The sequence below is a fragment of the Mytilus edulis genome, chromosome 7 (genome assembly GCF_963676685.1).
Source record: "Mytilus edulis chromosome 7, xbMytEdul2.2, whole genome shotgun sequence".
Lineage (NCBI taxonomy): Eukaryota > Metazoa > Mollusca > Bivalvia > Mytilida > Mytilidae > Mytilus > Mytilus edulis.
The window spans coordinates 55,661,518-55,689,217 of NC_092350.1; the positions used below are offsets into that span (position 1 = coordinate 55,661,518).

Genomic DNA, 27,700 nt, shown 5'->3' on the forward strand with positions numbered 1-27,700 from the left:
TCCTAAATTCATCTCACGTATATAATCATCTGTGCATTTATAGGTTAATGTATGATGTATAAAACATCAAGAGATCAATGATCATGAATCGTCTGAAAAAGAACTGGAAAATTTCCTTATATGGAAATAGGTTGATGTGGTAAAATTGATTGGCTAAGGACTTGTTGTTACATGTATATTTTAACACGGCAAATACATGTATGTATCCACAGAATACCAAAGGAAGGAGATGAAAATAAGGATACATCTCACCAAACGTCATTTGAACCATGATGGTCTAGATTGTGAGGGGTTCTTCAATTCTGCTGTACTCTTTAAATTTATAAGCCTATTTTTCATTATTATTATTACGGTTTGCTTATTTATTTTTTCTTTATTCTGTATGTTTCAGCACCCCATCATTCTCTACTCTCTATTTTTTGTTTGCCTGTCTTTCTTTATGTTTTACGTTTTTATTTGCATTTATTGTCAATTATTGTCTATACTGTCAACCTTAACCAGACCCTCATTCAACAATGAGCGAACTCCTAGCCGTAGAATGAACTATTAAGTCAAAAATGCATATTTCTTTGTATTAATTACTAGTGGCTTGCATTGGCTTTGAACTAGCTGTCAGTAGCTGCGAGTACTCTCAGATCAGTACTAAGTGTCTTTTTATTGTCGGTATATACAAGTACCTGGACACGTCCTAATGTGTTTTTGTCAGATGTATTTCTAAAGCCTCATTCCGAACTGATGTTTATAGTTCGTTCTTATGTTGTACTGTTACACCACTGTCCCAGGTTAGGGGAGGGATGGGATCCTGCTAACATGTAAAACCCCGCTACGTTCTGTATATATGTACACTTTTTGTAGATTAATTAGGCCGTTAGTTTTCTCGTTTAAATTCTTTTACATTTGTCATTGCGGGGCCTTTTACAGCTGACTATGCGATATGGGCTTTGCTCATTGTTGAAGGTCATACGGTGACCCATAGTTCGTAATCTCTGTGTTATCTGGTCTCGTGCGGAGATTTATCTCATTGGCACTCATGCCACACCTTCTTTCTATATCAATAGGGACTTTCTATACTGTTAGTATAGAAACTGTTAGCATAGAAAGTCCCTGATATCAAAGGCCCCGAAATGACAAAATGTAAATCAAGTCAAAAGAGCAAAACAATAGCCATATTGATGCTATAAAGATAAACATACAAAGAAGACGGTGCACACTGAACCACAGGCTGCTGGCTTGGACACGCATATTACGAATAGTATGTTTCATGTTAAAAAACATTATGTGTCAACCCTTTGCAACCTTCAAAAGTACAGAAGCCGGTTAGTGTCAGGGTGTAGTGTTATTTTTAAGTCGTTAACACTGGTAACGAGTTAAAAACACTTGTATTACTTAACTCGTTAAAATAACGTAGTTAATCGTTATAACAGGTTAGCAAAGTCGTTATAACGACTTAAGGAGGTTTGCTACTCAGTTTCAAAATAACAAGCTTTAATTTCATAACACTAGTATTATATTAATAGGGGATTATAGAAGGAATCAAAAGAGCAAAAAAATATATAGGTAAAGAAAATACAAAGATTTTATAAGACTTTTACAAATGGCCTTTACTTATACAGTAATGTAAAAGATTTATAAAAAGAAAAATGTGGGTCTATGGTCATAATTGTTGAAGGCATTCAAATGGATAAAACCAGAGGAGTCTGAAAATGTGACAAAAAATCCAAAACATGACAAGCGAATATCCTTAATAAATCAAACTCTACATCCTGACACTAACCAGCTTCCATATTATAGTCATGTGATAATGCGTTATACAAACTTTTTGTTTGAACATTATTAATTATGAAGTTTTCAAGATCTGCATGTTCACTTTCAGATTTTCACGGTTTTTTTTTCGAGAAGAGACTAATACAATTCTAGCACATGCCACTCCAAAATACATTTCTCAGAGCGGAGCCTATTAAAGCGTGTTATGCAAATTATTCAAATTATTGTATGCGGGTTCATATTCTGGACGCCAGTCTTTGCTCCTTTATAATATACCCCATTTCCATTCTCAATTTTATGCAGTATATTTTTGTGCCCATTGTTAAATACCGACCTATTGTTGATGACTTCTACGCCGGGAAGTTATCTCATTGGCAATCATACCACATCGTCTTATTTTCATACTCATCGTTACGGTAATTTTTAAGGATTTTTTTTTTCATCAAGCATTGAAAAGACTGTCACGTCAAATTATAGAAAATATAATTTTGAGATACTGTAACTGTTACCGTAGGTAACATACTTTTTATTGTTGGACTCACTATAATTATTTTCTGTCATTTTGTTACATAATATTAATTATATAATTGCAAAGGTATGTTTATTTCTTTACACAAACGTTGTTTGAATTTTAATCGCGTCTGTAATTTTATTGTGTCTACTAATTTTCAAGTCCATTTCATTAATACATGTATCCTTGACCATATGCTGTACAAAGTTGCATACATTGCATAGTTTCAAATTTTATAGTATTTTTGTACAGTTTATCATAATGTTGTTTACTTTGAATGTTAAAAGGAGTAACTAAATTTCACCAAATATTCAATTTGTTTGAAGGTAATACTACAAAATATTGACTCCGTCACATATGATAGAATCATTTCCATAACAGCGTGGATAACCGCAATACTTATGTTGGTCATAATACTGAATCATTAACATTTAACTTGTTTGTCATCGGCTATCGATAACAGCTCACTCAGTCTGGCAGAGGCCTTCCAGTGAGGATTTTAATAAAATAAAAGAGTGAAGTGCATGCGGGTGCACGAGAAGAAGAACAGAGAGTCAAGTATTCAACATTTAAACCAACACACAAGATTTAGTCCTCTGCTATTTTTTCGTATTTTTTTTTTATATAGGCGTTTATAACCTTTGGCGACCCCATATATTAAATGTGTTTACAACACGTACGAAATGACAAGTGGAAATTACAGACGAACGTTGAACTCAACTGACCCAGTCAATTTATAACCTGACTGCGCAAGAAAATAGTATTGCCCACGCTGATATGAAAAGATTCTACATTCAGTAGTTGCTTAATGTTTTGCATAAGAGATGAAAACTCAAAACTCAGCTTCCGCCATTTGTAAAGATACGTCTTACTGTTGTCACAGTGCTTTAATTTGTTATGTAAAATCCATATCATTATCCTTTGACAAAAAATGTAGAATGAAATTCAAAACAGTGTGGATGTGGCCATTGATTGACACATTAAATTCATCTATTGACTGGGACAATTTACGTGAACGTTTGTCTGTAACGACCACTGTTCACGACGTACCTACGATAGACATTTAAACTGTGGGGTCACCAAAGGTTTCTTAACGCCTTTAATTATAAAATAATTCGAAAAAATAATCAGGAATAACGTTTATGTTTTGATTTATATAATTGATATAAATCAAAACATCGAGTTATTTCTGATTAGTTTTTATCGAATTACTTTATTAAGGTATTGAGAACCTTTGGTGACCCCATAGTTTAAGTGTCTTTAAAAAGTACATAGTGAACAGTGGTCGTTACAAAAAAACGTTCACCTAAATTGTCCCAGTCAATGGATGAATTTAATGTGTCAATCAATGGCTACAGCCACACTGTTTTGAATTTCATTCTATTTGAGATTCATAATGACAGTGTGTGTCTGCACGAAAGGTTTTATGAAAATTGCAGTGAAATAAGGCGATTGTGTTAAAATGTGAGGTCTGTGTATGTTGGTGACGGTTGTGTTCTCTTATTTATCAGTTTGGTTGTCCTTCTGCATTCTGCACTGTTACAACAGAGGCGGATTTAGGGGGGGGCAGGGGGCCTGGGCCCCCCCTTTTTGGGAAAAAATTTGGTTGCTTATATAGGGAATCGCTGAAGCGTGACTGGAGTGGGCCCCCTCTTAGGTCATTCATTGGGCCCCCACTTATGAAAATTTCTGGATCCGCCACTAACTGTATGTACCGGTTTCTTAAACCAGTCACTGAATTTCAACGAAACTTTAAAACATCTTTGGTAAGAAAAGAAAAAAGGTTTAACACATAAAATAAAAACGTACCAAGCATGTTAGTACTATTATTTTAACTGTGTCGAAATAAACGACCGAATTCCCGTTGCAGTGGAAAACAACCGTGCAATAGGCACGACACCTATACATGATGGACAGAAAATAGAACATTATAACATCATTCTATTCAATATGTCTAAAAGCGTGTACTTTCAAAATGAACCAGAGAAATTAAAACAGTGTGATAGCGCACCCAAATTGATATTATGATAATAATATAATTCAATCAGATGATGGCACCAAGTAATTGTCAGCATAGCTGTACGTTTGGGATTTAAATTTCCTGTTTTTCGCAAACTTCCTTTGCTACCTATTTAGCCTAGATGCTTTTTCTTAATTTGAAATCTCAACACGAAATGAACTGTAAAAATATTATTGTCTTTAATTTATAACTTGATAGTTGTTGCATAATGTATATCCGCTACTACGCCCAGTTCTTTTAATACACGCCTAATTATTTCATTCATAAAGTATATTAAAATTTTAGGAATATATTTTTTAAGAAATTTAAATTTCCAAAAGCTGTTAATGACATGGTTTTGATGTAAAATAATAGTACGATTTATTTTTGAAGAATTAAAAAAACATTCTTAGAAAAATTGCAAGCTTCTGACGAGCTTGATATATTTTGTTTGATAGGGGACAGTTATTGGTGTCGTTAATGTGTTTGAAGTGTTATTTAAAGATATCACCGCCCATTATTTATAAGAAAAATGTCCATATCTTTAGCGGACATGACTTTCTTTCATTAATGTATATTGAATTGTATAGTAGTATATTTCCTGTGACGCACATGTCTGACAAAAAAGTATGTTTATACTCAAACCAAATCAACTAGAGATCATTAGCCTTCTTCAAAGTGCATTTGACCGTACTTTTAGCTAACAAGTGTACTTAAATTTGGACAAGCTACTTCGACATGGTCTTAGAAATTACAAAACATTCCTTTCCCTATACATTTGCATCATGATTGAAAGTGGTAAATTTAATAAAATTATTATTAAGTGTCAAACAGTAAATAAAAGTTTTAAAAAGTTTAAAAAGTATTGATTACTCAAGTATATGCCGATGTAATTTTTATAATTGCATTTACAGTTAAGAACTTCTTGAAAAACGTACATAGAGATGTTATGTATTATAGTACAATACAATTCAGAGCTTTTTTGGGGTTAACATGCCCAAATTGTGACTTGAATGGAGAGTTGTGTCATTGGCAATCATACCACATAGTCTTATATCTATGACCCATGTTTTGGCTTTTTCTTAGCAAGGTACAAATGTAAACCTTAGAAAAGTCGACAAAGGGGCGACATAATCGGAATTGGCAGATACCAAGAAGCATGATCATATTCGTACATTGGACCTTTCATCATGTTCAAAGTGATTAAATAACTGATTGTTGGTGTTTAAGTGCAACTGCTTACCCTTCCGGAGCACCTCAGATCACCCCTAGTTTTTGGTGGGGTTCGTGTTGTTTATTCTTTAGTTTTCTATGTTGTGTCATGTGTACTATTATTTGTCTGTTTGTCTTTTTCATTTTTAGCCATGGCGTTGTCAGTTTATTTTCGATTTATGAGTTTGACTGTCTCTCTGGTATCTTCCGTCCCTCTTTCAGCACTCTTTGCTATATCGCATTAGTATTATTGGTGAAGGAAGCCGGAGCGCTCGAAGAAAACCATCGACCTACGTCAAGGAAACTAGCAAAGCACCTCAATTGTTCGTGTTTCGAACTCACAACCTCAATGTTGACAGGCAAACTATTGTACTAGATGAACTACTTAGACCTTGTAGTCATCGAGGGTCCCCTTCAATAGCAGCAATGCCTGGCCTTGTGGTCATAAAACTTTCGAGCACGATTTTTGTACTCAGACTCAAGAATCAACCAATCAAATTGCTGGATTTCACATTTCGAGCATGATTTTTGTGCTCCGAGCACTCATCAAAGTTTTATGCCTTCAAGGCCTGATAGTTTTATGTTATCTTTTTGTTAGTGTCAAACGCCACTCTCAGCGATAGCAGCTTTGGTATGGTGGCCAGTTTGTATATGTGGTGCTCCTTCTAGTCTATTGTGCAATTCTTCTCACTTTATAGTTTGCTTTTTTATTCATTCCTTCGAATGAAGGGATCTTTTAAATTGTTACTTGTTTATCTATTTTTTTCAAATTTAAAATTATAAACTAAATGTTATGAATTATATATCTACTCATGTTTATTTTCAGATGTCGTCGACGGGTATCCCAATTGTTACATACCCACATTGCTCTTATAACTGTGTGCGTACTCAGCGCATTAGATGCTTCATGCGTCCTTGGTCAGATCATCTGTGATATACTCATAATGACAGGTGCGTACACGTTAAATTTTAAATGGAAATGGAGAATGTATCAAAGAGACAACAACAAAACCCGGCCAAAGAGCAGAACACAGTCGTGTATTACCAGTATTCATCTAGTCAAAAGATTATGCCAATAATAAATCATACATATATATCATTTAATTTTGCAATCAAAATATTTTTTAGATGGAATTTTGACGTCAGGCGAGTTGACTTTAGATGAATTTGACTATAATAATTTGTCGAATCCTTGTTTGTCATTGTTTAGCATCTACATTTTAAAACCGTTCTGGTTATTTTCTTCCTTGACTCTAAAATACATGCATTTGACATTAAGCGTTTCTGATATAGGCAAACCCAGGAAATCGCTCCGCACTCATTAAATTCATATTTTTTTTTACTCTTGTAAAATTCCAAAATGGTTTTTAGTTCCTGCATCTTGTTACATCATTTGTCATTGTCCAATGACAACTGTTTTATTTCATCCGTATGTTTTGACATTCTACAAACAAAGTAAGTCTCGTGATAGCTGTCTCATTTGTAATATCAAGTGTCTAGCATAACTGATAAATTAGACCTTGTCTTCAAGAAAACAGTACACTGCTACCAGTGTAATTACACTAGTAAACGATGTCGTTTTGAAGAGTGTAAAAGTTTGATATTAAAATTTAACGTTAAGTTCCATACTGTTGCATAAGTTCGTGAATATATTGCTTTTGCATGTTTATTTTTTGTCATGTCACGTGTTGTGTTTATAAGGGACTGATACATATATCATTTGCATTGGTACCGGTTTCGCAATTAGAATTACATTCTGTCGAATGGTAAAAAGTTTCGTGCGCAGTAAAACTTGTTAACAAATCATCACTATCTGGTACAAATATACCTATTACATGTACATATGTGACATTCATTTTATATAAAATTGAGAAAGGAAAGGTGGAATGTGTCAAATCGACAACAACCCGACCATAGAGCAGCTTTTGTGAATGACTAAACTCTCTGTTGTTGATACTTCCCTAGGTTATGCCCCCTTTCTTTTTTCTTTTCTTTTTCGTGGCGGTACGGGGGCCACAAATATAATATTGAACCAGTTGCTGTTGCTGGTAACGTTTATGAACATCCAATATATTTCATTGTAGAAAAAATTCACAATAGCGAAGTATTAGAAACGGATGCAGCAACAACATTTATCAGCGCATGCCCAGCATTGAATGGGACAGACACAACCAAATCGCTTACATCAATTGTAAACATTTTAAAAACTATTGATGATTGTAATAGTTCTCCACCTGGTCATTTTAATGACCATTATTCTGACATTCATAGCAATACTCATGGTTTAAGGGATGCCGAAAGCGAGACTAAACAGTGGAACAGAATTTTGACGGAAGATACAAGCTCATTCTTTAAACGGAGAATTTTAAGTATGAACACGCACCGTCAGCGTGTTAACAGAGCATCTGCAGGAGGAGATGATCATGACCACCACGAGCACACACTCTTGGAGGAACTTACACACGTATTTCATTTAGGGAGTATGGTTATTCTTTCAATACTCGTGGTTGAGGTACTAACAACAAGTAGCATTATTAGTATATACATGTATAGCATGCTAGAATAATTATTCTTTTGTTTTTCTTCAAATAAGGAAAATCTTGCATACCACCAAGACATTTCTATATTTACCGAAAAAACGTACAATACATGCTATTCTGAATATTACAACCATTTTCTAGAAGTATATTTGCTACGACCATTTTCCAATAATATCCGTCATCGCCCTGAACGAAAATAAAATATTTTCAACTGAACGTTAAGCAACCAACAATCAACTGATAATGTCTTTCTGAATTTATAACTTACATATTAATGGAGATGTGACAATGCATGTTCAATTGTTGTATATATTTAGACGGTACTCGTGGCATCTCAGATGCATTTTCTTAGGGTTTTTTTTTTATTAATGTCGTTAGTTTGCTTTTTAATACACTTATATTTATAATTAATATATTGCCTAGCAAGAACTTATTTGAAAATTGTAAAAAGTATATGTAGAAAATGAGATACTGACGAGTGTACTCGCGTTAACTATACATGTATGCCTCTTAGCAAGTAAGCGTGAATAAGATTTTAATAATTACTAGTATTACAATTTTACTCAATTTCTTTTAAAAATAAATCTTAAGGTACAATCTAAAGTTTTCTTTTCAGACTTTCACCAAAATGTTTGTAATGGGAGAGAAATTTTTACACCACAGATTAGAAGTTAGTATAATTTTGCTACTATAATACTATATAGTTGAAAACAAAATATCACTTCTCGGTGAGTCGATGGGTCATCTAAGATAGCAATATTTGCCTTCGTCCATCTTACCTTAACATGACATCTGTAAAATCAACTGTCATTTAAGTTTATAAACTGAACAAAATATATCATACTATTCCAGATTGATATGTCTGGTTGTCTTTTATTGTTCAAGTTGTTGGTTTGCTTACTCACTGAATTATCATTATACATGTACATCGTTTCTCCTTTTTCATAGTTACATTTGTAATTTGCTTTTACCTTCAAATTTATAATTTTGTATTCTGTTTCATCTACGTACTAACAAATTGAGACAAGGATTAATAAAAATTGTTTGCCGATGGACAAACAACATAACGACAAAAGAGAACACCTGAATCTCACCGATTACCAACGATGAAATAAACATTTCGGACGCGGTAGCAATTATTGACGTTTTTGAAATGATATTTTAACTTTCACAAAGTAAATATTAATAAATATTTTAAATGACCGTAGGTGTTTGATGCCTTTGTTGTGACAGTCTCCTGGTGTTTAGACATAGCATTTTATGATGGTATTTGGGCTAAACCTGGAACAGAAGCAGCTACAATACTTATATTTATCTTACCATGGAGAGTCATTAGGATTGTAAATAGTAAGTACTTAAAAGAAACAGACTATATTGTTTTATTTTCTATAAGACGTTTTCAGAAATCATAGTTATATCCCAGTCAGCAGACTAACAGTGGGCCAACGTTGGCAAATGGTCGGCCCGTTGGTCGACCGTTGGTGTTGGCTTCACAACATTGGCCCAACGTTGGCAAATTGTCGGTCCGTTGGTCGCAAGTTTATGTTGGCTGCACAACATTGGCCCAACGATGGCAAATTGTCGGTCCGTTGGTCGCAAGTTTATGTTGGCTGCACAACATTGGCCCAACGTTGGCAAATTGTCGGTACATTGGTCGCACGTTGGTGTCGGCTGCACAACATTGGCCCAACGTTGGTCTGTTGTTGTAAATTCATATTATTATCTCATGTTGGTTATAAATAATCGGGCAAATGTTGGCATTATGTTAGTAGCAACATAGGGCCGATATGAAATTTTGTTAATAGAATTGATTATATAATATTTTACGCTTTATTTCTCTTGGGAGGCGGATAATTTCGATTGCAGCAAGCTTTATGAAAAGTTAATGTTATACCGAAAGTGTTTATCAACTGAAATTACATTTACAACTCTATGTTGGGCCAATACTGGCCCAACGTTGCGTGATCATATATTATACTCTATATATAATTAAGTCAGGTAAAATGTATACTGGAATATCATTACTGTAATAAAAAAAATGTATATCGTAAACATAGATTGCCTGGTTAAAAATTAAAATTTATTGCAATCATTATTTATAATAACTTTATTCATTAAACTTTGTGAAACAAAATAATATTTAGCAATTATATGCAGAGTGATATTTGATACAGCCAGTCTGTTAATCAAGCCCATTCTGATAAGGTTTGACCATATGTTCGACAAATTTCAAAGATAGTTGCTATGGTAATTAAGTTTATAGGAAATCTGAATGTAATGGGATGGTCACTTTTGTGATTATTTCCTGTTGTGTATTTGTAAGAAAGCAGTGATACGAAGAAAACAAAAAGAGAAAATCATGTCATCTGAGATTCAAAGAGAAAGATAGTAACATGTAAGTTGTAACTTTAAAAAATCTGATATATATATATATACGATTAAGAATGACAAATACAATATGATTTTTTAATCTGAGGGATGTTGTTATAAATCAAAACATATATTAATTTCCATCATTTTATAATGCTGATCTTGAAGATTATACGTTTCGGGCGAAATATTTTCTAGATTTTAAATCATTTCAATCCTATTAATTATCATGAAATATTTGCCACTGAACATTAGTATCTCCAAACAAATGGCAAATTATTTAAATCTATAACCACAACATGTATGATCATTACTGAAGTTAATGGAATAAAATTGTCTTGAGATGTACCTTATTCCGTAATGTTTCAAAAATGTGGTATAATGATTTCTACTTCATTAAAATATAAATGAATTTGTTAGTTTTATTGTATTTCTAAATCGCATGCAAACAGATACGATATATTTGTGAAATCTGATCATATACACACTTGAATGTGTAACTGTGTTTTTATATATCAAATATATAACTGTTCATTAATGCACATCTAAATTATTCTTTATATATCATGTATATTACGAATATATAAAGTATGATACCGAATTCTGAAATAATAGTAATAATTAAGGGTTTGTTATACCCACAAATCCGTCTAATACTAATGAATTTCTGACCATTAGACAAATAACCAATATAAAAAAATGGTTATTTAAGATTTTATTTTGTATTAAATAGTGTTTAAATTATTAAGAATATACATTAATTTATATTACATATCTAGAAGGGAGATTATGCACGCATGCATTAGACAAATACGCAATGATAGATGATGCAGCTAAAGATTGGCGGCGCTTAAGCCTTGACAGAGAAGGTGGCAAGAAACAGAGAAGGGAAAAAAAGAATAACATATATAAATAATAATGACACTGTTGAAGTTCAAATTGAGAAGGACACTACTTGTGGTGACGACCAATGATATCAAATTTAAAATAAATAAAGTTTCATCTTCTGAATTATTTAATTTTCATTCTGGATCTGGAACCAATACAACTAAGATTACATCTCTGAAAAAACTATTTGTATGATCGCCTAACCATAAGCCATACGTCCTTTGTTCTGTTAAAGAAATAAATGAAATTGATATGAAAAAAGAAGATGTGGTATGATTGCTAATGAGACAACTCTTTACAAGACACCAAATGACACAGAGTTTATCTGGTCGATCCATCAAACATTGCCAAAGAAATATCTTAGCGTCACACAAAATATAAAATTAAAGAGGCAAAGTTCATGAAAAAAACAAGGACAGTAACAACAATGGGTAATACAAAAATACAGAATTGATACCTTAAACTTTGGCAATTTGGAATACAAAAAAAAGATCAAATGCGCTCCGGAGTATTTATCATATACAGCTACTCATGCAGCATACATTGTAATTTGGTTGAAACAATAGACCAACGAATTGCCAACATAAAAATGAGAAATACCTACCTTGGACCAACATAGTGCCAACATAGTGCCAACATAAGAAAAGATATTTCTACGTTGGTCCAACGTTGTGCCAACATGGATTTCGTTTTTCATACAATGGGCCAACGTTGGCTCTATGTATTGCATATAACCGTACAACGTTGGGCCAACATGAAGCCATCATGTTGGGCCAACGTAGGCCCACTTTGCACTTATACGTTGGGCCAACGTTAAAATACAACGATGGGCCAATGCAATGATATACGTTGTGCCAATGTTGGGCCAACATACTCATGTTGTCTGGGATGTTTATCCATACCATGCCAATCGTACTAATATATCATTAAGAAGTTGCATTGTTTTGTTTTGGATAAACCCCTAACAGAAACAGCTGGAAAGTCACAGGAATTCCGAAAACATGTATTCAGGGCGACAACGTAAAGAAGGTCTAAAATAGATAACCAAAGCCATATATGTAATTTCATCTTTGCCGCAGGTTAAGATGTTCTAAAAATATAGCAATTAAAGAAAATAAATATTTATAAGAAATGACCACAAAACCGACTATGATTGTACAATTTGTCTGAAGCAGTATAGTAAAAATCTAAAGGGTATTTACAAGTCCGTCCGATACACATATGTGAACGTAATCGGTTGCATGTTTTGAAATCACAAAAGAATAATAGGCAATATAAAAAAAAGACGTGGTATGATTGCCAAAGAGACAACTCTCCACAAAAGACTAAACTGACACAGAAATTAACAACTGTAGATCACCGTACGGCCTTCAACAATGAGCAAAGCCAAAACCACACAGTCAGCTATAAAAGGCCCCGAAATGACTATGTAAAACAATTTAAACGAGAAAAGACCATTAAAGAAAAAGCAAGTTATTTCAGAGACTAATCCAATAAACAACGAAAATTGATACGAATTTGCTTTGTAATTCAAAACTATTATCTTTGTTTCAAAACATTTGAATTTGATTCTATTTTTCGCCTGGTTTCTGAAATATAATTAACATTTCCTGGTATTCAAAAAGCTTAAAATAAGATTGAGAACGGAAGGGAATGTGTCAAAGAGACAACATGTTTACATTTGTATCATATTTCATTGGAACATAACGACGTAATATTTGTGTCGTTTGCATAGTATATGAGGAGCTAATCATATCATTAACATGGTACCATGTGGTACAAAAAATGTACTATGTAGTACAGATACAGTAATTTCAAAGTTAAAATGTTTATCTCGTACTGGAAATACTCATCACACATCTAATGTCACCAAAGCACTCAATGAACATCCAATATCTTCAAAGCATTGAGAAAGAAAATACATGTACCAATCCAAGACAGTTCCTTTATACTTTGTGCGATCTGAAAAGTAAATTTACATTTCCTGTTATTCAAAAGGCTTAAAATGAAATTGATAACGGACATGGGGAATGTGTCAAAGAAACAACAATGTTTAGATTAAGATCATATTTGGAACACATAACGACGTACTAGTACTATTTTGTCGTTTGCATAGTATATGAGGAGCTAATCATATCATTAACATGGTACCGTGTGGTACAAATAACAAATAATGAACTATGTAGTACAGATACAGTCAAATTAAAAATTATATCTCGTACTAGAAATACTCCACGAACATCAAATACATGGACATCCAATATCTTCAAAGCAATGAGGAAGAAAATACATGTACCAACCCAAGACAGTTCCTTTATACTGTGTGCTTTGTTTGACAGACATGAGGAATGTGGTATAGGTTGCATGAGACAGACATAAACAAATGTAAATCAAATAAATGTAAATAATTAAAATACATGTATGTTTCATTTGAATCAGTCATTTTGATTGGCCGACCACAATTGCGACGCATTCCATTGTCGTGATTATATTATTTCCGTATGAAATACAACAGTAATGACGGCACTTGCTATATATTTCCGTGACAATGTTAAAACAATGCACTGGAAAAACAACATAAAATTTGACTTTACTCTTAATTTCATGGTTGAAGCATAACAATGGAATTATAAGAATTGGATGCTTTTTCTATAGTTTTACAGGGTTATAAAAACGTTGTTTGTGCTCATAATTTGAGAATGAAGCGATTGCTTCCGCAATTCATTCAAAATATGTTTCGGATAACGCTTTTACACTCTATAGGAAATCATGAAAAAACGTTGATGATGTCAGGGTCAAACTTTGACCATAGACGTATTATATTCAATATTAAAATGCTTTTCAATAAACTTCAACTTCAGCACGTGCTTCCCATAACAAGTCATGACAATGCATATCAGGAAAACTAACAAAACAATTGCAATAAATCGTAATTAAAATTAAAATTAAAATATGGCATTGATATTCAAAAAGCTAGTTAGAATGTACTTTTAGCTATTGTTGCTAATTGTTTTTAACTAAATATTCGATCGTCAAATATTAGTTTTAAGCAAGTTGAATCGAGGCCAATAACAAGTGACATGCTGTATATAGAAGAGTGCAATAAGTTCGTCGTTCTTTTTACTCAATATGGATGTTCATCTGCAGTATTGATTTGGTTATAAACAATAGTGGTTATGCAAGCAAATATGTGAATTAATTCAATGTTTGCTTGTAATTTGTCTTTCTTAATGAGTGCTGCTCTCTTTAACATGTCCCAACAGTTGTTTTCTGGTACGCGTCAAATTTCGTCGTTTTGAGGTCAAACATCCGATCCGTAGATCAAGGGTTCATTTTTCATTATTTATATTTTGTTAACATTTCATTAGCTTGACAGTTGAGAACACATTTACATGCAATTATAACGTAACATAGACAAAAGTCTGCCTTAAGTGTCATATTTGTGGGAAATTAATAATTAGTAGTATATCTTATAAGCAACACAAAATATTAATTTAGTGTAATGTTTATAGAAGCTAGCTTTACACATCCTTTTCAGCATTTCAACAGTTTGTTTTCGTCAAGTGTCAGAATATAAACGGTAGAATAAAAATAGAAAGAAAAAAATCATGAGACAACCGATTTCCGGAGTTAATTCATTTATTTGACTAATAAAACTATAAATAGTGCAATTTAACATTTTTTTAGTTTTTTTTTTTACAGCTGGATTTCACATTTACTTTATCAAGACAACTAAGGTTTTTAAAATGTTACAGCTGATATGTCATAAATTCACAATCATGTACAGTCAGGGGTCCAAAATGTTTCACTTTTTGTTCATTCCGCTGTGTATTGCTTTTGAAAACAAACCATTTCAAAGTCGAATTCTGGGGCCTTGTTCAATTTGAATTAATTTTTTACTATTGCAATTTTCGAAAAAAAAATCTCAAGAATTTCATGCAAGAACTTGTTAACACTGCATGTATAAACTCGTAACAAAACAATAAAATGATTAACCTATACGTATATGCTTGGTATGATGGTACTGGTATGCAAAGAAAGGACAATAGGATGAAATTTGAAAAAAATAGGCAGGACAGGAGTTTTAAGTAAAAAAATAAGGCAGGATGACAATTTGGGTAAAATAAGTCAGGATAAACTAGTAAAAAAAAAAAAGGCAGGACCGAATAGAGTAAAAAATAAAAAGGCAGGACAGAGATTACAACTAAAAAAAAAGCAGGACAAAATTTTTCATCCTAGCCCCCCCCCCCCCCCCCCCCATAAAATTCAAATGGTAGCTCCCTTAGCAAGAAACCCTTATAAAAAAACTTGGCTTGAAATCCGGTGTTCCGGAAGGGCATCCAGTTCTTGTTTGAATATCTCTTGTGATATCTGCTATGTTTTTACTACTATGACAACAGCCAAAAACTGCCTCTAAATTGAAATTAGCGTATATCAAATTTAGAAAATAAAACTATTTGTTTCTAAAGCATGACACAATATTACATGTTTGTTGTAACTTTGCTTGTTTTAAAAATAGCATTTGTATTGATGTTTTTATTTTAATTTTCGGAAAATGCAAAAAAAAAGAAAGTAAAAGATGTTTAATTTTTTTTTAATTTTATTTGTATAAGTTACTTAATCATAAGTTCCTAATAACTCTGCCGTGCCAAAAATATTCCGTAGTAGGCGTAAGGAATTAACATAAATTACAGCACTGCCAATGGTAAACAAATGCTACACGTTTATATCTAAAATCTTACACCATTATGTCATCTTAATGAACTAAATTGTCCATTATTCGCGCGCTGATTGTCAGATTAAGATGGGATTCTTCATTTCATAGAGACAGGGAAAATGGAAAATTAAAGTAGTTAAACAACAGGCTATCTATCATATTATATGAAAAATTATGCTAACTATTCCAAATTAATTATCCCCTCACAACAATATTGTGAAAGGTATACAGTACGTGATTGTATGCAAAACATTTTCAAGTTCAAGTTGTTTTTTTTATATTTGCATTCGATCTTTTATTGCGGAGGAAATTTTTAAGATAATTTAAGAGCATCGTACAGGAGGTCAAAAGTCATACTCACTCATATGATTTGAAATTATGGCATGAGCATGGTTACAGAATTAATGCATTTTTTGTAGGAAAACCGGACATTAAAAAATGCAATGATGAAAAAGAAAAAAGTGATTGTTTTATTATTCAATAATACAAATTTAAAAAATTTGACAATTACTCTTTTCTTTAGAAATGATGTTGGCCAATCATAAAATAATGCATCTGTTCGAGGAAGACTTATAATACATTTTATCATATGTTTAGTAGTAAATACAGTAGTTTTGCATATGTGATAAATAGCCTGCTGTTTAATCCATATCGCGCAACTTTGATGCGCACCCTTTATCGCATACCCTTTATCACACTCCTACTTTTTTTTTTTTTTTTTTTTTTTTTTTACATAAAGTCAGTTTTGGTTTTTTTTTGGCTTAATATTGTATGTGACGTCACGAACGTCAAGTTTTCATATTTTTTGTGTTGTCAGTTTAGTTTCGACTCCTGAGTTTAAATGTCCATTTGGTATCCATCGCCTCGTTTTAACATATGTTTAAAGTGGTTTTATTTGTTTTAAGGCTTTGTATTAGTTATACAAGAAAAAGATTTGGTACAACTTAAAATAGTAAAACAGCAATACAGACGAACAGTGAAAAGAGCAAACGAAATGAAGATTAAAACAGATGGATACAGGGTAATATATCTATACAAGTGTCTATTAACTATTTCTGTAAAGCCAAAACAATTTATGAAAATTTTTTGTTGAAGTATATGTCTTTTTGGTGGAAAACAATTCTTGACGAAGGACGCTATCATTTGATTTTTAGGGGCAGGGGCCAAGATAAAAAATTGTGTACTGCATTTTTTCTTACTCTTGTGGGTCATGCCTTTTTAATTTGTTTATCCTGACTTCTTTACATAAATTATCATCCTGTCCTTTTTAGCCCAGTTGCTCATCCTACCTTTTTATTACTCCAAACTTTTGTCCTGTCTTTTTTATTTTTTATTTTATCCTAGACCCCACCCCACCCCATAAAATCAAATGATAAATGTAGCTCCTATAATCACTTAAACAATACGTATATGAAGAATAAAAAAAAGTGAAACTTATGAATCTTTTGTAGCCCTTCAAATAGTAATACGATATTCAGTTATTATCGAACTTTATACAGATCTAAAAGTCCATCATTAACTAAAAAATATTGTTGTTTTATTTTTAGACAGAAACAAGACAGCTACAAGGATTGTGTCGGAAATACGGAGCAAATGAAACAGAGATACAGTCATGTGCTCCATTTGGTAAGGATTTGATCCAATGTACATTTTGTCTCGCCACTGATATTTAAAAAGTGTGAATTATTCGAAAAATAAAGGAAATTCTAACCCAAGCATAGATTACCATAGCCGTATATGATTCAACTTTTGGGAATTTTGGGTCTTCAATGATCTTCAACTTTGTACTTGTTTGGCTTTAAAACTTATTTGGTCTGAGCGTCACTGATGAGTCTTATGTAGATGAAACGCGCGTCTGTCATATTAAATTATAAGCCTGGTACCTTTGATAACCAATCATTCCGCCAAATTTTTCCTGCTGTTCAAGGTCAGGAACTTTCGTCAGTCTATTATTTTTTTCCTTCAGAGATATCCCCGTTGACCGGATTGCAATGCTAAAACAGATTTGACAGAGTACATACCTTAGAATGTTGATTTTTTTTCTTTGAATATTTCTCTGACCTAGTCATTGTTAAGTGCGATCATCTCAAATCTATGTCATTTTTTTTTCTGCAATTATCAGATCTACTTACTAAATTAAATGTGTCACATTCAAATATGAGAAAAAACTAAATACAACACAAAACCATTACAGTTGTTTTATATATAACTGTATGTAAGAAAATGTACAAATATGATATAATTAGACAGAAACAGTGTCGTTCTGACATAGCATTATGTATTACAGTAATTAACCCATTTATTTTATAAGTTAAGTACTTTTGTTTATTTTTTTTTAAATAGCAATCGTTAATTTCCCTGTTCCCATTCTATTGAATTGTTCCCGTAACCTAAATGTTTGGTCTGAGTAGTTAATATTTTGTTCTGTTGTTTGATATATCTGTATATGATCGTTCTTCTTTAACATTGACAATCTAATTTTTTTTCTCATTTTTATTCTCATTTTTCTTTTATTTATTTCGACTGCAAGAAAATACGAAATCTCAAACTTTCATGCGCAGTTCAATTGAAGTACATCGAGAAAAGGTCTTGAGACATACTCTAAAATCTAAGTAGGGGGCAAGTAGTGTCACTTGTTTATTTGTTGCAATTGTAAATGAATGCAGGAGTAGTGTTTTTCTACTCTTCGCAATTTGCACCTCATGTGAAGGCAAAGCCAGATGCACTCATCCTTCGAGCAACTGATATATTAAATGCACAGTATAGTACTGCAAAGCTTTCCGTACGTGTCTATACATACAAGTCCATTTAAATGTTTCTTTACTTTTGAATTGAAAAGTTCGAATAATTCCTTCAGGATCTTTAATCATGATTCCCTGTTTATTTTTAGAGTTGGTGCAGATTCTTATTATATCAAAATAGCGATATATTTAATATAAATGCAGTGTTGCGTTTTCGCGAATTTTTCGTTGTACCTTTGCCGCAAAAATCCCTACGTTTTTGCGAAATTAACTTGTTGGAAAACAACTTGTTTTGCACGGATTATATAAAGTTTTTTTTAAATGATAAAGTGATAGAAAAATCATAGAATTTGAAAAGAGTAATATAGATTAAAATACAAAAAAAAATGAAATTAAATAACAATAAGAAAAACGACATTGACGATGGATATACTTTCCGTGTAGATAAAGAGTAGAAAAAGGCGATGTATAAAAAATGCAATGTAAAATAGGAAAAGATGAGTTTGCATAAATCCACTTAAGTAAAGATATCAAATCGTAGTACTAATTTATCGTACTTCTTGGCATATACAAATGTAGTAATTTTCGTCAATTGGGAAAAATCTTAAATGAAGTAATTTTATGCATATCAGCCCTGATCGCGAGTTGAAAGTTTTCTTATCGGGAACACATTAGCTCATTATAAACTATAATTAACGTTGATTAGTTTGAAAACTAATAAAACTGATTATGCTTAAAGTTCGGTTGCCCTATGTACTGGAGACTTGCTACAACCCAAGACAAAACTAGTTTCAAAACTGAAGAAATGATTATTTGCACCTAATGATTGTTATACCTGATTCGATGGTTTTCTTTCGGAAACGGCAATTGTTTTACTTAATTCACAATGCCTTTAAACAATGAATACACAAAGTTTCAAAACCATCTTTTTACAATATATACGGTAGTATACTTCAATAGTAATGACCGATTGATTGTCTCATGTTGACCTTATTATGTTTTCTGGCAATAAAAATCATGCTCAGCTGTCGATCAACGTTTTTTTTTAAACCAATATATGTCATATCAATATCGATCAGACAAGAGATTAAAGGTCATATCATCACACATAGTCATATTATACGACAGAAACTAGCGTCTTTCGTCATTCATTTTCTTTTGATTTGGGAATTTGAAGTATAAAATGACGATAAAAGTTATCAGATTTTTTTTAATAATTTACTCACCAAATAGTCAGTTTTGAGGAATTTAATACGTACCTAGTGGCATTGTTTCATTATAAGTAATATCAAATCAAAGTATTATTCATAAACTTTAAGACGGATCAAAATTGCAAGTGTGAGAAAATATTTGCACATAGGAACCTTTGGAGGATAGTTGTTTCATTGGCAATCATAACAATACCATATGTCCTTATCTTCATAATTATTATCTTTATTCAAAATAAATAGAAAAAAACCACATTCCAATTTTATCGAGAAAAAAAAATTTAAAGGAAAACTTTTACCTTTTTTTTTGTCGGGGGGAAGTTCCTACGTGGTGTGAATAATATTTTTTTATTAATTCGGGTTTTTTTTTCGAATTTCGTAAACATACTAAATAGGAAAAGCTCGACCGAAGACGTAGTGCAATATTGACCTTTCCAGACATTGGTACAGTCTGTTTAAAATATGATGAAAATCTGAAACAGTAAACATATATTATTGCATTTATTTACAAATGTTTGACATCTGTTGCGGGATATTCCATTCAGTATTTTAATGTACATCACATGATATGCATGAAGCAAATGAAGCAACTTTTAATGCACGTTTTTTTTCTCAATATGTATCGCTAACTTCTTTAACATTTTGATTAATAAACGATTGCGCAACCATAATCAATTTGCATTCGTCGGCTCTTTCAAGTGATGTATAAAGATTTGATTCTAAAATGTGACTTACTGCCCATGTACCTTTGATATATTTAAAAAAAAAAAACTATGATTAGCGCAAATGTACGATAGCTTTTTTAACATTAAGCATTGTATCTAAAAGGTTGACTAAAAGATCTCTTTTCGAGTTTTATTAATAATGTACCAGCGAACTCATACATGTACAATGTACGAATTAAAATGATTCAAGATAAGCTATGACAAACGGATCTGTTTGTTTTTTCATTGATGAAACCCCAACTCTATTTCAAAATAGACAAATACTATTTTTTTTATTTATTTCAACCTTCTGAAGTTTTATGAATGATGTGCCAGAGAACACGTAGTACATGTATGAATCAAAATGATCCAATATTAGGTTTTGACAAACGGATCTATTCATTGATGAACCTCAAATGTAGTTCAACATAGACAATTTGATTATATTTTTATTGTTTTATCTCAAAATGTTTGACAGCAAAAAAACATTGCCACCAAAAGATACGTAGAAGTAGTTTGTAGTTTTATATATAAGGTACAAACAGGTCTATTCATTTATTTCATTAATGAAATCTCAAATTAAGTTAAAAAAATCAATTTAATTATAGTTTTATTACGTTTTATTGATGTTTGACAGGACAAAAATACTGTCAAAAAATGTCATCTATATTTGATGCGTAATATCCTGTTTACATCTACGTAAAAAAACATAAAATGTCACAATTAACACAAACTAGAATTTGGACAACTAACATAAATTCAATTGTATATTTTGGCTATAAATCAATAGTGACCACTTTAAAGATATTTCAAAACAGGAGGGGACAAGCTTTTGAATATACAAAATTCCGAAACACAAGCATCTATCTTAAATAGTTTGAAATAGTTATCAAAGGTACCAGGATTCTAATTTAATACGCCAGACGCGTGTTTCGTCTACATAAGACTTATCAGTAACGCTCAGATCGAACTAGTTAAATAGCCAAACAATTCAAAGTTGGAGAACATTGAGGACCCATTGAAAACAAGTATATATAGGTTACATTTTTCAGAGACAAGTGCATGTGTTCGAAAGCCTGAATTTGCCAAATTATTAAATGCTAATTTGTTACAAGTTATTTGTATTTTAAGCACGTATGACTGGTTCGTAGCATGCTAGAGAAAAAGATCAAAAGAAGATACAAATTGGTTGTCACTTCAATTAAAAATCGTTTTCAACTTTCAAATTTGTTTAGGTTAGAAATATGTTAAAAACTAAAACATTTTAAGATTTGAGTATAAACCATTTCTATCATTGAACAATGTTTCAAATTGTACTTAAAAGTCATATTCAGTTATTTCGGAAATGAATTTCCGGACAGGCCTGTAATCACGACATGAACCTATACATACATTCAGGAAACAAAAAGTGAGACAAATGGGAAAATATCAAACAATACAAGAGGCTTCAATTCCATATTTTAAAACTTTTTAGACAATTTATTTTTATTCTATTCAATTTAGTTTGCCTATATTAGTCTAGTCTTTATATTTTGACCCGTTTTTCTGAACTTTTGACCCATAATTCTTTATTTAATTTACCATCACATAACCTCATTCAAAAATTCCCAAAATGACAAACTACTGTCACTATTTAAACAAAAGATAAAATTGAGAATGGAAATGGGGAATGTGTCAAAGAGACAACAACCCGACCATAGAGCAGGCAACAACAGAAGGCACAAATAGGTCTTCAATGCAGTGAGAAATTCCCGTACCCGGAGGCGTCCTTCAGCTGGCCGCTAAACAAATATATATACTAGTTCAGGGGTAATGAATGCCATACTAAACTCCAAATTGTACACAAGAAACTAAAATTAAAAAAAATACCAGAGTACCAAAGGCCAGATGCTCCTGACTTGGGACAGGCGCAGAAATGCGACGGGTTTAACAGGTTTATGAGATCTCGACCCTCCCCCTATACCTCTAGCCAATGTAGAAAAGTGAACGCATAACAATACGCACATTTAAAATTCAGTTCAAGAGAAGTCCGACTCTGATGTCAGAAGATGTAACAAAAGAAAATAAACAAAATGACAATAATACATAAATAACAACAGACTACTGGCAGTTAGCTGACGTGCCAGCCAAACTGATTGAACGATTTTGTCTTCATCATATGAATATCGGACACAATCCCTTCCGTTAGGGGTTTAGTATCATACAGTCATAACATATATGAGAAGAACATAACCCGTGTCATGCCAACAACGGTTTTCAAATAAATGTGTTTAGTTCCGATGCAAAGACCCTATAAGTGAATCAATATTAATGCCAAAATATGCCATCTTTAATGACCTGAACACATTATCGTAACTATATCCCTTCTTAATAAGTATATGTAAAGGTTTTGTTAGCTTCTATATAGAAAGTTAAATAAAAAGATTTGCTCAAAATGTATTGGTAGAGATCACAGTTGTAGGAGATCTTGAAATAAATACTAAGACATTTACACTTCATTGTTCATTGTTCAACGGAATTTATAGTTTAGTTGCTACATTTTGGTCTCATTCACATTTGAACCCAAGAACACTCTTTTGAAAAAATTTTAATTTTTAATTTTGATTGAAAACATGAATGCCTTTATGAATTTTAAAATCGTATCGCTTCTCAAAAGTTTAATGCAATGTGATACAACATGTTACAAAAAACTAATGGGATTATTAAACACACAATCATATTTTGCCTTTATTTACACAGGGAAAAAAAGAAAAGTCAGCTCTGTTTTCTCCGCAATGAACAGTTTTGCATCACTTGCTATGATCGGAGCAGTATCGAGTGTACCCGATTTACATGTAGCGCGCGATAGTTCTGACGAAGAGGAAGGGGACATCGGATTAGATAACTCAGAACTGGAAAAGAAGGCAGACCATATTCTACGTTCAGTTTCAGTCGATAGCGGAGTGTCGACTGCTATTAATTCACCAGTAACGTTTTCTCTATCCCCTGATCCTATGGAAGATATGTCAAATGGTATTGTGTTTAATTTTGACGAAGCTATCACCACTAAGGATTTAAAGACGGTATGTGCAATTTGTGTATTCTAACGACATAAAGCAAACACAAACATGTTAACATAATATCATTAATAAAAATAACAATTACAGCGTAAAGTCTTATGCTTTCACCGTGTATGAAAGAGAGTCCATTATCGAACCTGTATTAAAAGAGTAGTTAACATATGGAATAATGGTATTTTGTTTTAATTTATCAGCTATGATAGGAATCGAGCCCACAAGGGCGAAATTCTAAAATCAGTATATATGAAATGTCAATATTCTTTTAATCAGCAATTTGTATTAACAAAATATGGTGATTCTTGTTCATCATGATATGAATTAAAATCATTTATTTAGTAAAACAGCGTTTCATTTATACATTGACGTGGATGGACTTGAATGTGTGACATTACTGCACATACTGGTGCCGTAATTGCCTAATATTGTTGAGTATCAAGTCATGTCTATCATCTAGAGAAAGACAGGTAGTGAGATTAAAGTAAAAACGTTCAAATTGCCGACAAAACTGCATATCAACGATCCAGATTTTTAAGATAAAGTGAACTGGGATATTCATTTTATATTTGTAGCAATTATAGTCATTTAGCCGATAAGCAATTTATTTGAGAAATATTACCAACTGTTATGTTTATAAAATCAAGGCAGTTTGATTTTTTTTGTCAAAAGGACCGAATTTAGAAATCAGCTATATCACGGTTGTTATTGTGCACACAATAAAAATGAGAAAGGAAATGGGGAATGTGTCAAAGCGACAACAACCCGACCATATAGCAGACAACAGCCGAAGGCCACCAATGGGTCTTTAATGTAGCAAGAAACTCCCGCACCCGGAGGCGTCCTTCAGCTGGCCCCTTATAAAATGTATACTAGACCAAAGGCTCCTTACTTGGGACAGGCGCAAAATTGCGGCGGGGTTAAACATGTTTATGAGATCTCAACCCTCCCCCGATACCTCTAACCAATGAAGAAAGGTAAACGCATAACAATACGCACATTACAATTCAGATCAAGAAAAGTCCGAGTCCGATGTCAGAAGATGTAACAAAAAAAATTAAATGAAATGACAATAATACATAAATAACAGCAGACTACTAGCAGTTAACTGACATGCCAGCTCCAGACCTTAATTAAACTGATTGAAAGATTATTTCTTCATCATATGAATATCAGGCACAATCCCTCCCGTTAGGCGTTTAGTATCATACTATCAAAAAATATATGAGAAGAACATAACCCGTGTCATGTCAACACCTGTTTTATTTTAAATAAATGCAAAGACCCTACAAGTGAATCAATATGAAAGTCAAAATTTGCAATCTTTAATGACCTGACAACAGTATCGTAACTATATCCCTTCTTAATAAGTCTGTTTAAAGGTTTTGTAAGCTTATGAGGTGAATACTGACATTTTTGTGTTTGGTGAAGAATATTACCATAAAAGATTAGATGTGAAATACCTGAATGTATAAGATGTTTGCATGTTGAGTTATATTTACGAATTATTTTCATATACCAATGATACAATTTAGTAAATGTTTTGACTAGTTTGTGATATCGAAAACTCTGGTGTAATAATTTTTCAGTAATACCTCAATGTCTCTGGCTAAAATCTTACACGTTGTTACATACACTAGCGAATTGTACAAGTTTAGATATATAAACACCATAAGATGTTAAAGAAACAGACAACAATTGGAAAGTTCAAACGTTATAATAAAGAGTTGACTGAAACTTTAATTGTCAAGTTTGAAAATTTACGCTTTTCTTATTTTGACAATATATAATCTTTAATCAGTAATACCAGGACAATATTTCTGAATGTACAGTGTGATTGGGACTATTTTGCACTTATGGAGGTAGCTTTGGTTTGGGGAGATAACAATGAAATAAAGCAATGATGCGTTTGTAAAAGTCAAGTTTCATCAATGTTTATTAAGCATTTACCTGAAACAGATTCGAAAACATATGTGACCTAGTTAGAACACATATATATAAATTGTTTACACAAACGTACTGATGAATTTAAGAGTTATGTCCCTTTACGTATATGTATATCCTTACAAGAATGTATTGTTGTCTGGTTCGCTTGTAAATTATAACATGTTTAATGAGTGACTTTAACGTTCGATTTTTGAAACTTTTTGATCCTTGTCTTCAAACTTGTCAAAATATGTGACATGCTTTGTTTAGATATCAGGTCTATTATAAATCTGTTTTTTTTTTTTGCATTTCTTCATTGTGTAACTAGTGTGACTCTTGCGATACCTTCCTCAAGTTCATTATATTTTGACCTTGCAAATGGGTCAAGCATGTGTCACTGATATTCTACGTTTTCAACAAACGTTTTTGGTCAGAAATCATTTCATAATTCAATATGATACATGCATACACATTTGCAGTAAATCGTCGACCCCTGGCGAATTATGAAAAATTCTTTTCTATTTAGACCGTTGGTTTCACGTTTGAATGGATTTACACATGTAATTTTTGGAGCCTTTTTATAACTTGCTGTTCGTTGTGAGCTAAGGCTCCATGTTGATGGCCGTACCTTGACCTACAATGGTTTACTTTTATAAATTTTTATTTGGATGGAGAGTTGTCCCATTGACACTCATACCATATCTTCTATTTACTAAAAAACCTCAGTAAACAGTAAACAGTAAAAATAAACATGCCTTTTTTAAGTATCAAGTCAATTGTAAAAATGTCATTTTTTAATTTTTTCATTGTGCAACTAGTATAACTATTGAGTTACATTCCTCACGGTCATTAGGTTTTGACATTGCAATGGTTCGGTTAGATAATTTACACATTGTTAATTAGTGACTTTTACGTTCGATTTTGGGAACTTCGTTTTATGTATTTGTTCTTCAAACTTGTCTATATCTGTCACATGCCTCAAGGTCATTAGATTTTGGCATTTTAATAAAGTCATGCACGTGTTTTTATTGAAAGAAACGTGTCCTGATGTTTTACGTTTCAATAAAAGATTTTGCATCACGAAACATTTAATAACAGCATTAAATGCGTACAAGTTTTAGCTGTCTTAAAGCCTCGAAGTGCTTCACTGTATCATACTTTTAAGTAAGATGTTGTTTATGTGAATGTTTAAAATATGGAAATGTGTTAGTTGTCTCCCTTGTGTATATACTCATAAGTCCGTCTTAGATAGCATGTGATAAAGTGTATTGTTGTTCATTCATAAATAGTTCTAAAAAAACCTCCCATTTGCCAATTACTACCAAATGTAAAATCGAGCATATAATTATTTCATAATTTCATAATAAACAAAAGGATATGTTGTATGATAGGGAATGAGACAAACATCAAAGTTCGGAGGAAGTAAATGCAAGCAATTATAGGCAACCGTACGGTTTTCAACTATTAGAAAACCATTTCCGTTTTCTCTCTCCAAACTTGTCAATATATGTGACATGACGGGCCTTGTTTTAATAGCAGGTAAATCATAAATATGTATTTCTGTATTTCTTAATTGTGTAACTAGCATCAAATTCATCAAGGTCATTACACTTTTAACCTTCAATTGGGTGAAGCACGTGTCACTGATATTTTGCGTTTTACATAAATCATTCTGATCACAAATCACAACGTTATTCAATATGTGATATACATTTGCAGAAGTGAATTTTCGACCGCAGGCGAATCTTGATAGGTTCTATACTTAGAGTCTGTATACAAAACTAAAATGGCATTATTCTTTTTATCAACTATTTGTATTAGAAAAAAAATGCATTTATAGTGTTCATTTTCGTTCAGAATATAAAATAAAATGAACAAAAAACAGCACGAATATTTTTACGCATACAATCCCTTTTGAAATTGTTCTGTTACATGAATGAAGTAGTGTGTTGTTTATTGATACATTCAAGTGGATGGACATAAACGCGTGATGTTCGAAAATATAGTTGTTCAAACTAACTTTTCTTATGACAAATTTTCAGTACAATGCGAAAGAGTCTTTGTTTT

At 32.3% G+C, this 27,700-nt stretch overlaps 1 protein-coding gene across 3 annotated transcripts in view; it reads left to right on the forward strand.

Moving 5' to 3' along the window:
- Nucleotides 1–27,700, forward strand: part of LOC139481812 (uncharacterized) — a 61,119-nt gene that overhangs the window by 31,597 nt on the left and 1,822 nt on the right. For 2 of the 3 annotated variants that reach the window (XM_071265318.1, XM_071265317.1), the window contains exons 2-8: nucleotides 6,313–6,437; nucleotides 7,571–7,998; nucleotides 8,643–8,696; nucleotides 9,235–9,373; nucleotides 16,907–17,022; nucleotides 17,549–17,627; nucleotides 23,394–23,716. In XM_071265318.1, coding sequence (XP_071121419.1) covers nucleotides 6,313–6,437; nucleotides 7,571–7,998; nucleotides 8,643–8,696; nucleotides 9,235–9,373; nucleotides 16,907–17,022; nucleotides 17,549–17,627; nucleotides 23,394–23,716 — 1,264 coding nt within the window. Of the gene's footprint in view, nucleotides 1–2,475; nucleotides 2,602–6,312; nucleotides 6,438–7,570; nucleotides 7,999–8,642; nucleotides 8,697–9,234; nucleotides 9,374–16,906; nucleotides 17,023–17,548; nucleotides 17,628–23,393; nucleotides 23,717–27,700 lie in introns of those variants that run through there. The other variant, XM_071265319.1, reaches the window with a different exon arrangement.